Below are 13,456 nucleotides of genomic sequence, written 5' to 3' on the forward strand. Positions count from 1 at the left end.
GCACCATGGGACAGTTTCTCCCTCTGAGCACTGATGGTGGCCAGGCTGGTGTACAGACCCATCAGCCGCAGGGTCTCCCTGTCCAGCCTGCAGGGGCAGAGGGACACATTCTCACAGTCAAGGTTGTGATTGGCAAAATGTGTTTGCTTCTTGGTAAGGGCAGTTATTGTGGATTTGAGGTGTGCGTGTTTCGTTGTGTGTACCTCTTGGCCAGGGCAGTGAGTGTATTTGTCTGGTGCTCAAGGCTGGTGTGTATCCGAGTGAGGAGGGAGATGGCTGACCAAGATTCCTCACTGGGTTTCTCCCAATCAGGACAGCCCCTCAGAGACACGCCCTCATTTGCGCCTGTTAATCATGTCATCACATGATCAGAGAGGTAGCCGCACCCACATCTGCTGCACCCACACTGGCTCATCCATAGGTTTCCCACTCAATTAAATTACTCCTCTATATCAACTCATTGTGTATAATTGTTATGCACAGCCTAAAACCACCTTAAGCGTGTGTGTTACCTGTATATCTTGAAGGCTCCAGGTAGGTCAGACTGATTCAGCATGTCACCTGACTCCTGACTTTCCTCCCATCGCAAACCTAGCTCCACCCTCCCACGGCAACAGCGTCTCCCAGGCAACCAGCCCTGGGATATCAGAAACATGATGGGATGTTCTGCGTATACACATGTGATGTACTGTGTTTGTGTGTGTGTTTGTCTCACCATGGTGTTCATGCAGCATCTCTGTGTAGAGTGTGTGTGTGTGACGGCGTCATACTTTACTCCCACCAGTAGGAGGCGCTCTGAAAGAGCAACCCAACACCTGACCTCTCACCCACGTCTGACCACAGCTCATAGATGGCAGGGCTCCGCACACACCCTCCTGCACCAGCCTGGACACACACACACACACACACAGTGTGATTATGGGTGAGAGAGGGATAGAGAGAGAGGGAGACAGTCTTACAAACTGTTACGGATACAGGTATTTTGTGTGTATCCTGTGTGTGTGTGTATATTTCTTTTCTCTCCTTCTCCCCTCCCAGGTGGCAATCATCATTCCCCCATCAGTCATCAATCAGTCGCTAATCAGAAGACACACCTCCTCCTGTTCCCATTACCCTATCACACTCCCTTTCCCTTGGTTTAAAAACCCTGTCTGTTGTTTGCTCTAGAGCTCGATTTCTCTGTCAATGCCATCTGTCTGTAGAGCTCTTGTTTGGTTTTTGTAACTACATGTCACTTTGTCCCCACCTGTGAGTATTGGTTTTGTTATGGTGTTTGTTTGACGGTGGGAAAAGGGGGTACCAAGATAAGTCACTCATGGGCATACATTACCCGTAGGTATACTTTGTATAAAAACACTAGTTAGAACTGGGCGGACCACCCACTGTATTTTTGGTTAGTTAGTTAGCTGTTGGTGAAGTAGGCTAGTCTAGCTTAGGGGTGTTTTGGATACTTATTATTTATTTCCTTGGGTCCAGCTCAGCCCCATTACTGTGTGTTTTCAAATAAACCATGAGTGTTTGACTGTAATTTAGTTGTCTGTGGTTATTTTGTCTCACTCCTACTTTTTCACTATTATAATTTGCATGAGTTATGTTACGGGTCTTGTTACCACCCCCCCCCCCCTAGACTGTCGGGCCAAAAGGGATTTGTAACACAAACTAACAGCTTAAATGGCCCAGCGCTGTCTAGCTGCTCTCCTCAGTCTCCATCTCTTTTCTTGCTCTGTGGGTATGTTCTGTGCCTCTGTCGTACTGAGCATGACCGGCGGTGCAGTACAGGGCTTGGTTGAGGTATGCGATGTGTCTGTGGGGTACAGTTTTCATGTGTTCAGCAACTGTAGGTCCTTGTAGATCGTAGAATCAAGGTTCAGAAACACATCCCAGTCAAGCTTTTTTTACTCCCAAATGTCTGAAATATATGCAGAACTTTTTGAAAACATGGCAGAGGTTTGAACTGAGAACCTTGTGAATAAATTGAGTTACAAGTTTTATTTGTAATTTTTAATCCGTGTTACAGTAGTCAGACAAATGTGTCGATCTCTTAAGATACGGCCCAGTACATCCCTGGGGCCAAGCTTCCTGCCATCCAGGACCCATATAATAGGTGGTGTCAGAGGAATGCACAAACTGTCAGACTTTAGTCACCCTAAGTCATAGACTCTGCTACCGCACGGCAAGTGGTACCAGAGCACCAAGTCTAGGACCAAATGGCTTCTTAACAGCTTCTACCCCCAAGCCATAAGACTGCTGAACAATTAATCAAATGGCCACCGGACTATTTACATTGACGCCCCCCCCCCCCCATTTGTTTTTTTTTACATCTACTACTCGCTGTTTATCTATACATAGTCACTTCACCCCTACCTACATGTACAATTACCTCGACTAACCTGTACCACCGCACATTGACTCAGTACCGGTACCCCCTGTATATAGCCTCGTTATTGTTATTTTGTGTTTACTTTTTATAATTTTTTACTTTATTTGATAAAATATTTAACTCTTTCTTGAACTGCACTGTTTGTTAATAAGGGCTTGTAAGTAAGCATTTCACGGTCTACACGTATTTGGCGCATGTGACCAAATAGGTGTCAAATATACAAGTGAGTGAGCTAACATGTGCTTTATTGAAATTTTAAGTTTAATAAGCTATATGAACTTAAGAAAACGGGATGGACAGTTATACTTTTCTTATTTACTGGCCTATGTGAGACCTAGCTAGCTAACTCTATTTTATGATTAAACATTATTAAGAGGTAGTGTTCTGCTTAGTCAGCTAGTTCAGTTTAGCGTAGCCTTATGTTTCTGCCCCCAGGAAAGGATAACAGTCCATTACAATTTTATTTTTTTTGCTCATATAGCTTATCAACAAAAAAGAGGGAGGGGAGGTTTTTACAATACAGCTTGGCAATAATAACAGATTTGCCTGTCAAACCTATTGAATTGAAACGAGAAGAGTGGACTATACACAAACACAACCTAACTTTATACCTTTTTTGTGTTTGTCAAATTCTGTATAGCTGTGTGTGTCCTCCATGCCAGTGTGTTTGTGGAACAGAACACACACATCCTGAGAAAGCTGTCCCAGAGAACAACCTATAAACTGGTGAAGCCTACCTACTCACTGCTCCATAACACCCTGGAGAGAACACACTGGCTTACACATCAAACATTGCACACATGGATACACACACACAATACGAATAAGACAGTACTGAGGAAAATAAACATTCTCAGCCAGTGTCTTAGCTGTTCCATGTTTACGCCATTGACTGATGAATTATACACACTCTTGGCATGGTTACATCAGTCGCCCCGACAACAGATGGATTTGTTTACCAGGAAACAGTGAAAGTTGTCTGTCAGCCTCAGACAGGTGACACCTGACCATGTTACTGGTCTCACCTAGGAGCAATTAGTTCCCCTGGCCTTTACAATGAGGTAAAACACACCCAAAAACCACACGTTGGATAGTTATCTTTATTTGTTGTGAAATGGCAGAGGCAATGTGTCCAATATTGTCTGTGTAATCTGGCATAACACATACCTACATTAAGGGACAAAGAAACATAATATATTCAAATAATTCCCTGTGGATACAACCGAGAATGAGGTTTATACAGTAAAAGAACCTGGGATGTAGTGGAGTGTAACAACATGCTAACATTGTTAACCCACCTTTTTATTTTCTCAACAGTGTTTTCCCACTACATCCCTGCAGAGCACAATAGTGTATCAGCAGCCCTATCCTGAGCGTTAGAGGCACAGTGGTCACATCACAAACACAACAGTAGAGTCATAAAATACAGAGCATTCATTACAATGTTGATAAAAATGAATTCAACTTCACAGAATGTTAATATAAAACAAAGTCCACAGGTGAGTGAGACACCTCCTCAGACAGTTCATTCACACTGTCAGAGTTGGGAGAGGTCCATGCAGTCCTTAGGAATGTGTGTGGGTGTGTGTTAGGACTTGCCATGTATGATCTTGGGGCATGTCTCTGGTGGTACACAGTGGTTGTTGTGTAATACCAGTCCAGCAGGACACTGGCAGCCGGGCACACAGGGTTTAAAACAGTGACTCTCTATCACCCCTAGTGGCACGTCACGGTTAACACAGGTCACTGGACATGGGGGACCACATTCATCAAACACGAAACCACGCTCCACTGGACAGCCCACCGCTAGATCGAGAGAGAGAAATGGGCAGGGAGAGAGGGAGAGATTATGTCAACACAGAAAGATGGGGCCCTTTACTGTGGTAAAATAATGTTTTATACTGTGGTTTTGTGTTTGTATTTACCACACAGTGAGGAGCTCCTCCAGGACAGTCTAGCCCCAGCCTCTCTGCACTGCGCTGCGTAGGCCTCCAGGGCATCACACAGACACTCATCAGCGTTGGCTCCGCAGGCACACAGGTCATAGACACATGCTGCATACCAGGGCTCTGGAGCCACCAAGTGGTGGCAGGTATGGAACACTGCAGACTTTAGAACCCTGAGGAACAAAGGTCAATCAATCAATCTAGCAAGCTCAAGCGCAGCTAATGTTTTTGAAAAGACTGGTGTGTGTGTTACCTGCAGCGTGCATTAGCCGACTTCCTGGCCTGGTAGCCTGCTGCCTTACAGGGGTCAATATCTTCCCCAGGCTGACATGACAGGCTGCTGTTACCACTACCCACCTACAGGGGGAGATAGCGATACTAGGGTCTGTGTATGGCTGCTCTGACAAATCAAATCAAATTTTGTGCCGAATACAACATACCTTACAGTGAAATGCTTACCTAAGAGCCCCTAACCAACAATGCAGTTTAAAAAATACAGATAAGAAATAAAACTAACAAGTAATTAAGAACAGCAGTAAAATAGCAATAGTGAGACTATATACAGGGGGGTACCGGTGCAGAGTCAATGTGCGGGGGCACCGGTTAGTTGAGGTAGTATGCACATGTAGGTAGAGTTATTAAAGTGACTACATAGATGATAACAGAGTAGCAGCGTTGAAAAAAGGGGGGTGGCAATGCAAATAGTCTGGGTAGCCATTTGATTAGATGTTCAGGAGTCTTCTGGCTTAGAGGTAGAAGCTATTAAGAAGCCTTTTTGACCTAGACTTGGCGCTCCAGTAGCGCTTGCCTCTGCGGTAGCAGACAAAACAGTCTATGACTAGGGTGGTTGGAGTCTGACAATTTTTAGGGCCTTCCTCTGACACCGCCTGGTATAGAGGTCCTGGATGGCAGGAAGCTTGGCCCCAGTGATGTACTGGGCCGTTCGCACAACCCTCTGTAGTGCCTTGCAGTCGGAGGCCGAGCAGTTGCCATACCAGGCAGTGATGCAACCAGGATGCTCTCGATGGTGCAGCTGTATAACTTTTTCAGGATCTGAGGACCCATGCCAAATCCTTTCAGTCTCCTGAGGGGCAATAGGTTTTGTCGTGTCCTCTTCACGACTGCCTTGGTGTACTTGGACCATGTTAGTTTGTTGGTGATGTGGACACCAAGGAACTTCAAGCTCCCAACCTTCTCCACTGCAGCCCCGTCGATGAGAATGGGGGCATGCTCGGTCCTCTTTTTCCTGTAGGCCACAATCATCTCATTGTCTTGATCAAGTTGAGGGAGAGGTTGTTGTCCTGGCACCACACGGCCAGGTCTCTGACCTCCTCCCTATAGGTTGTCTCGTTGTTGATCAGGCCTACCACTGTTGTGTCATCGGCAAAATGAATGATGGTGTTGGAGTTGTGCCTGACCGTGAACAGGGAGTACAGGAGGGGACTGAGCACGCACCCCTAAGGGGCCTGTGTTGAGGATCAGAGTGGCGGATGTGTTGTTACCTACCCTTACCACCTGGGGGCGGCCTGTCAGGAGGTCCAGGATCCAGTTGCAGAAGGAAGTGTTTTAGTCCCAGGGTCCTTAGCTTATTGATGAGCTTTGAGGGCACTATGGTGTTGAACGCTGAGCTGTAGTCAATGAATAGCATTCTCACATAGGTGTTCCTTTTGTCCAGGTGGGAAAGGATAGTGTGGAGTGCAATAGAGATGACATCATCTGTGGATCTGTTGGGGCGGGTATCTGGTATGATTGTGTTGATGTGAGCCATGACCAGCCTTTCAAAGACCTTCATAGCTACAGACATGAGTGCTACGGGCCTGTAGTCATTTAGGCAGGTTACCTTAGTGTTCGTGGGCACAGGCACTATGGTGGTCTGCTTAAAACATTGGTATTACAGACTCAAACAGGGAGAGGTTGAAAATGTCAGTGAAGACATGTCAGTTGGTCAGCGCATGCTCGCAGTACACGTCCTGGTAATCCATCTGGCCCCGCGGCCTTGTGAATGTTGACCTGTTTAAAGGTCTTACTCACATCGGCTGCGGAGAGCGTGATCACACAGTCTCCCGGAACAGATGGTGCTCCCATGCATGTTTCAGTGTTTTTTGCCTCAAAGCGATCATCAAAGTAGTTTAGCTCGTCTGGTAGGCTTGTGTCACTGGGCAGCTCTCGGCTGTGCTTCCCTTTGTAGTCTGTAATGGTTTGCAAGCCCTGCCACATCCAATGAATGTCAGAGCCGGTGTAGTATGATTCAATCTTTGTCCTGTATTGACGCTTTGTTTGTTTGATGGTTCGTCGGAAGGCATAGCGGGAATTCTTATAAGCTTCCGGGTTAGAGTCCCGCTCCTTGAAAGCGGCAGCTCTAGCCTTTAGCTCAGTGCCGATGCTGCCTGTAATCCATGGCTTCTGGTTGGGGTATGTACGTACGGTCACTGTGGGGATGACGTCATTGATGCACTTATTGATGAAGCCAATGACTTATGTGGTGTACTCCTCAATGCCATCGGAGGAATCCCGGAACATATTCCAGTCTGTAGCTTAGCATCTGCTTCATTTGGCCACTTTTTTATTGATCTAGTCACTGGTGCTTCCTGCTTGTAATTTGTAAGCAGGAATCAGAAAGATAGAATTATGGTCAGATTTTCCAAATGGAGGGAGAGCTTTGTATGCGTCTCTGTGTGTGGAGTAAAGGTGGTCCAGAATTTTTCCCCCTCTGGTTGCACATTTAACATGCAGATAGAAATTTGGCAAAACAGATTTAAGTTTCCCTGTATTAAAGTCCCCGGCTACTAGGATTTCTTGTTTGCTTATGGCGGAATACAGCTCATTAAATGCTGTCTTAGTGCCAGTCTCTGACTGTGGTGGTATGTAAACAGCTACGAAAAATACAGATGGCAACTCTCTAGGTAGGTAGTGTGGTCTACAGCTTATCATGAGATACTCTACCTCAGGCGAGCAATAGCTCGAGACTTCCTTAGATATCGTGCACCAGCCCCTTGTCTTACCAGACACCGCTGTTCTATCCTGCTGGTACAGTGTATAACCAGCCAGCTGTATGTTGATAGTGTTGTCGTTCAGCCACGACTCCGTGAAGCATTACAGTTTTTAATGTCCCGTTGGTAGTTTAATCTTCCGCGTAGGTCATCGATTTTATTCTTGAAAGATTGCATGTTTGCTAGCAGAATGTAAGGAAGTGGGGTTTATTCGATCGCCTACCAATCAGAAGGCAGCCCGCCCTTTGGCCCCTTTTTCTCTACCTCCTCTTCACGCAGATCACAGGGATTGGGGCCTGTTCCCGAAAAAGCAGTATATCCTTCTCGTTGGGCTCTTCAGACTCGTGAAAATAAAAAAAGGATTCTGCTAGTCCGTGGTGAATATTCACAGTCCTGATGTCTAGAAGTTATTTTCGGTTGTAAGAGACGGTAGCGGCAACATTATGTACAAAATAAGTAAAAAATAAGTTACAAACCAAAAAACACTATCGGTTTGGGACACGTAAAACGTCTGCCTTCCTCTCCGGCGTCATTTTACACAACTACAGGAGTTTTGGTTAACACTACCTACAAAGTAGACAGATGCACACTCACCTTCCAGCTGTTTCCAAAGTCGGCCTCTGATTGACTGACTTTTCCTGCAGGGGTTCGTAGGTCGTCCTGGGGGTAGTTGTTGAAGTTGCCACAGAGACCACAGGTGTGACCTTTATACGACCCCGGAATACTCACTTCCAGGTGTGACCGCCCACTCCACAACACCTGAGGAGTTCAGACATGTAAGAGTTAACACAGGTAAGGGTTTAGACAACTTAGAGTAAATAGATAGTAGTTTTAGTACCTTTAGTCCTATATTAGTGTTGAGTAGGATGGTATTTGTCTGGCGCTCCAGGTAGATGTATGGTTCTTTGAGGAAAGGCAGGGTGACAACCTTGTAGTCCACCTGGAATAAAAACACACCTCCGCTAAGATTGGCTCTCAGCTCTTATACACATGTTTTGATTGGCTCGCGGCTTGAACATCCAGAACCAGAAACCCACTCACCCTAACGACCCAGTCCTGGAGTAGCTGCACTACCACATCTCCTATGAAAACAGTTACTTCTTTGGTCCAGGACACTCCCTTTCGACCACGGTCATCATTGGTCACATGGATACTGGACAAGCACAGGTGTAGACAAATTAGTTCAAATCAACCAAATACCAAACCTTGCATGAATCTTGTTAACAGAAAAAGCATTGCTTTGTACCTGAAGTCCCCTCCGTCACAGTCCTGGGACAGTATGTAAGTGCAGGCCCCCTGGAAGTGAAGCATGCGGCCATCGAAGGTCCTGTAGTGGGGATCCCCAAACGCTACGCAGGTGGCTGGCCGTGGTATGCAGTGGGGACAACACACACCTGGGATCACAGCAGGAGTCTCATCCTGTTACACACAAGAGTCAAACGGAACACATAGTTAGACAGAACACAGAGTCAGACGGAACACTGACAGACCAGACAGAACACTAAGGCCAGACAGAACACTAAAAGCCAAAAAGAACACTAAGAGACCAGACGGAACACCGAAAAAACATACGGAACACCGAAAGAACATATGGAACACTGAGTCAGACACAACACTGAGAGACCAGACCGAACACTGAGAGACTTGACAGAACACTGAGAGACAACTGTGTGTTATATTGACCGCTGCACAGCCTAGTGGAGGACAGCGTTGGCTGTAACAGTGTACGTCTCCAAACACACAGGTACAGCTGGTACACTCATCCACTTCCCACTGTTCATTAGACTGGTACACAGAGCCCTGGTAGACACACTGCGCCCCCGAGTCTGAAACACACACACACACACACATTATGTAGTGGTATATTAACAGTTTAGCTGTGTAGTGGTGATATTGCATTTTTTTTCTTACCCCTTTTTCTCCCCAATTTTGTGGTATCTAATTGGTAGTTACAGTCTTGTCTCATCGCTGCAACTCCCGTATGGACTTGGGAGAAGCGAATGTCGGGAGCCGTGCGTCCTCAGAAACACAACCCAACCAAGCCGCACTGTTTCTTCACATAATGCCCACTTAACCCGACCGTGTCAGCGTGCACTGCGCCCGGCCCGCCACAGGAGTCGCTAGTGCGTGATGGGAAAAGGACATCCCTGCCGGCCAAACCCTCCCCTAACCCAGACGACGCTAGGCCAAATGTGTCTCCCGGGCGCAGCCGGTTGCAACAGGCCCTGGAATCAAACCCAGAATCTCTAGCAGCACAGCTAGCAATGCAATGCAGTGCTTTAGACCACTGCGCCACTCTGGAGGCCATTGCATAGTTATATATATTAGTGGTTAGTGAGAACTGTAGAAGTGGTACCTTGGCACTCGTAACAGCATTTTCCAGGAGTCTTCATTCTGACCAGGCCCTGCTCACACTCCACAGGAACACACTCCTCTATACTGCACTCAATGTTACCCAGCTAGAATACACACACATACAACAATGGAAATTTGTGCCATTCGTGCAATTCTGTGAGTGCGTTAGCGTGCATGTGTGTTTGTGTAACTTACATTACAGGTGCATGTGACGCACTCATCCTCACTGTCTGTCCAGCTCTCACCATTAGACACATGCCTCTTCTCACCCTCCATAACACACTCTGAAAGAAACACACACACACAGTGTTTGGAGGTTAAGGTTGGGTGTTTAAGAGATGGGGTTTAGGGTGTACAAAAATGGGGTAGGGTTGAGCGTGTACTGTCACAGACGGGGCAGCAGGAATCAGGGGGTGTGTGGTGTTCTTCAGGGCGGCAGCTGAGAGGGGGGCAGCTCTGGTGTAGACACGTCCACGTCAGGTCCTGATCAATAACACACAGGGATACAGGTTATATATCACTAGTCCAACACACAATACACAGCTTTATATTATTATACCACTACTCCTACAGACAATATACAGCTTTAAACAGACAAACACAGGTCAGGGGTTGTTGCCATGGTACCTTGCACTGGCAGGTGAAGCAGGGGTCGTCTGTAGCCAGGACCTCATTACCGATCAGAGTGGCCGTGCAGTTACTGAGGGGCTCTACACACATGCGTGCACAAACACACAGGTTAGTGGTGCGCGGGTCATCTGTTTGTTCACCGGCCCGCAATTGCTAATAACCCATCCGCAACTGCCCAACTATATGTGATAAAGTGAAATTCTGAGGCCCGAACCCAACCCTAACTCGTTAATATGATAGAAACATGTCCTGCAGGCTACAGTCAGAGACGGCGGAACAATATTTTGACAGAGAGTGGAGGATTTTTTGGGGCTGATTTAGATCTATGTCTGCTTATAATTTACAACATATTGGTAGGCTATTTGTTAGTCAACTTAATTAGATACATGCAGCTTCTCTTCTGTCGTTATATAAGTATGTTGCCCTTGTAGACTAAATAAACCTTTGCTCACCAGAATAATGTCATGAATTGATAGAATGAATGCTTCAATCTAGTTGACATCGATAAAGTTCTCTATCATCTCTGCTTCTTAAGTGGAGCAAAGACATTTAGGGACCAGGGAGAACATGCAATAACAAAAAAATAATTAGGTGGAACATTTCCAAATGACATCAGTTTGACCGGTTGTCAGGAAATAGAAAGCTGTGAAAAAAACCCAACATGTTTTGGATAAGATTTCAGTTTGGCTTGGATGCATATTTTCTGTGGTTGAAATACTAATAGCTTTTATGATGCTGATAAAAATAGCATCTCTACAGACGGTATCTAACTGTGCATTCACATTCTCTCGACGCTGAAATAAATAAATCATAATTCTCCACTCCTGTTCCTGAGTAAAAGTTGTCTTGATAGTGTATAATTTTACAGCAAGAAATGCTTAATTCTGCAGAAGTTAATATTAAGGATATGTGAGAGGTTATAGACCCACAGTCAGTGTCCAGATTTCAGTTTCCATTTAACCCATCAGTAGGCAGTTCCCTTGATGTATGGCACAAGGGCCTATTTAAAGTCCCCTTCTTGAAACTGTCAAATTTGTATTTCGCCTCACAATCATCACATATAACATACTGTAGCCCGGCACTGCCATCACCCTCTTTTACCATTTCACTAAATCTTTCTCAAACAATACTTTTCTGGCCCTTCCTTCTCTTTATTTTAATCTCTTCATTTCGCAGCTTTTCTCTTATTGAACTCTGACATTGTCTTTTGGCGCTCGTACAGTTAGGCCTAAAGCTTAGGCTTACGTCCTAATGCCAGAAGCCTAAAATAATGAAAGAAAAACCTCAATGTAGTCTATACAGTATATACATTTGATAAATGTTTAGATTTTTAAAATAAATTGTTTCTCTTTATTCAACCAGCCATCCACCCTTCATCCACACAATATTTCATGATCCTAAATCCATTATAAGTCAACCCCCGCCTCATTAACACAGGTTACTGGAAGTTTTAGAGTGAGGGAGAGAGAGAGAGAGAAAAAGAGTGTGTTTGTGTGCGTGTGTTAAACTGGTGTGTATGTGTACTGACGTGCGCAGACAGGGCAGCAGGAGTCTGGTCCAGAGAACAGGATGTTGCTTTTAACACAGTCCACCAGGCTGGGACACTGCTTACGGTAACACTTCAGGTGCTGCTCTCCATCTGGCATCACCTGGACACAGGAAACAATGACATCACCTGCTACAATACTGTATCTAGACATGCTGTGTGTGTGTGTGTGTGTGTGTGTGTGTAGTACCTCGCAGGTGCAGATGTGACAGGGGTCATCTGCAGGGTGGAAGCTGTCTCCTGGACCGTACACTAAGCCCTCAAACACACAGTCTGACCAAACACAAAGAGAGACACTGATCACAGTCTGACCAAACACACACAGAGATATTGAACTAAACAGAGGAACAGAGAAGGTAAACAGGGTGTCTATTATAGTTACCTGCACACACAGGGCAGCACTCCCCAGGTACAGTGATGGTGTTGATGCAGGGGGACAGACAGCGGACCTCCGAGCAGGTGGTCACTCCGTCCACACACATACAGCTCATACAGGGAGTAGAGTCTGCAAACCAGCTACTGCCCTCAGCATGCTCCTCTCCGTCATACACACACCCTGAGATACACGCACACACAACATTTTACATCTACAGAGTGTGCTAAATTGTGTAAACCTGACCAATAACTTGTTAAATATATGGGAGGCAAATACAAAGCCCAAGCTGGTGTTTTACCTCTGCAGCGAGGACAGCATGTTCCTGGTTCTGTCAGCTGGTGCATACAGGTCAGCTTAGGACACTCTGGACCCACACACTGCACCTTCCCTGCCTGGAACAAACACACATTATACACACACATATGCCGCAGACACCTGCACACACACGCAAGAAAGAGAGAGGAGATATAGTCTAACCTGACAAGTACATGCTGTGCAGAGGTTGGAGCTGGGATTCCATTGCTGTCTGTCACTGTACTCCTCACCTTGGTATACACACACTGAGAGAAACAAACACACAGGGAGTTTAACAGGAACGTTTTCTAATGCACCGTAACCTGCAAAATAGTTGCATGGTGTAATTGTAACATCATACAGGAACTCAAGTCCTTTTGTTGACCTGACCTAGAATTCCTCACAATCAAATGCCGACCGTATTATCTCCCAAGAGAATTATCCTCTGCTATTGAACCAGCGTGTATATCCCCCCTCAAGCCGATACCACAACGGACCTCAAGGAACTTCACTGGACTTTATGCAAACTGGAAACCATATATCCAGAGGCTGCATTTATTGTAGCTGGGGATTTTAACAAAGCACATTTGAGAACAAGGCTACCTAATTTATATCAGCAAATTGACTGTAGTACTCGTGCTGGCAAAACTCTGGATCACTGCTACTCTAACTTCCGCGATGCATATAAGGCCCTCCCCGCCCTCGTTTTGGCAAATCTGACCATGACTGCATTTTGATCCTCCTTCCTATAGGCAGAAACTCAAACAGGATGTACCCGTGTTAAGAACTATTCAACACTGGTCTGACCAATCAGAATCCACGCTTCAAGATAGTTTTGGTCACGTGGACTGGGACATGTTCCGGGTAGCCTCAGAGAATAATATCGACGAATACGCTGATTCAGTGAGTGAGTTTATAAGGAAGTGCATAGGAGATGTT

General features: G+C 45.8%; 1 protein-coding gene across 1 annotated transcript in view; it reads right to left on the bottom strand.

Annotated features, from left to right (window-relative positions):
• Positions 1-3,466: 3,466 nt before the first annotated feature.
• LOC139372923 (kielin cysteine rich BMP regulator) overlaps positions 3,467-13,456 on the bottom strand; it is a 44,121-nt gene continuing 34,131 nt past the window's right edge. The window contains exons 32-48 of the mRNA XM_071112796.1: positions 12,701-12,783; positions 12,522-12,615; positions 12,230-12,403; positions 12,038-12,120; positions 11,830-11,950; positions 10,299-10,381; positions 10,055-10,154; positions 9,867-9,955; positions 9,673-9,775; positions 9,000-9,142; positions 8,563-8,735; positions 8,358-8,469; positions 8,155-8,256; positions 7,911-8,075; positions 4,580-4,683; positions 4,306-4,499; positions 3,467-4,186 (exon numbers count right to left, since the gene is read on the bottom strand). Of these exons, the coding sequence (XP_070968897.1) occupies positions 3,969-4,186; positions 4,306-4,499; positions 4,580-4,683; positions 7,911-8,075; positions 8,155-8,256; positions 8,358-8,469; positions 8,563-8,735; positions 9,000-9,142; positions 9,673-9,775; positions 9,867-9,955; positions 10,055-10,154; positions 10,299-10,381; positions 11,830-11,950; positions 12,038-12,120; positions 12,230-12,403; positions 12,522-12,615; positions 12,701-12,783 (2,141 nt within the window). The 3' untranslated portion in view covers positions 3,467-3,968. The remainder of the gene's footprint in view (positions 4,187-4,305; positions 4,500-4,579; positions 4,684-7,910; positions 8,076-8,154; positions 8,257-8,357; positions 8,470-8,562; positions 8,736-8,999; positions 9,143-9,672; positions 9,776-9,866; positions 9,956-10,054; positions 10,155-10,298; positions 10,382-11,829; positions 11,951-12,037; positions 12,121-12,229; positions 12,404-12,521; positions 12,616-12,700; positions 12,784-13,456) is intronic.

This window comes from Oncorhynchus clarkii, chromosome 2 (assembly GCF_045791955.1).
Source record: "Oncorhynchus clarkii lewisi isolate Uvic-CL-2024 chromosome 2, UVic_Ocla_1.0, whole genome shotgun sequence".
In the NCBI taxonomy this organism is placed as follows: Eukaryota; Metazoa; Chordata; class Actinopteri; order Salmoniformes; family Salmonidae; genus Oncorhynchus; species Oncorhynchus clarkii.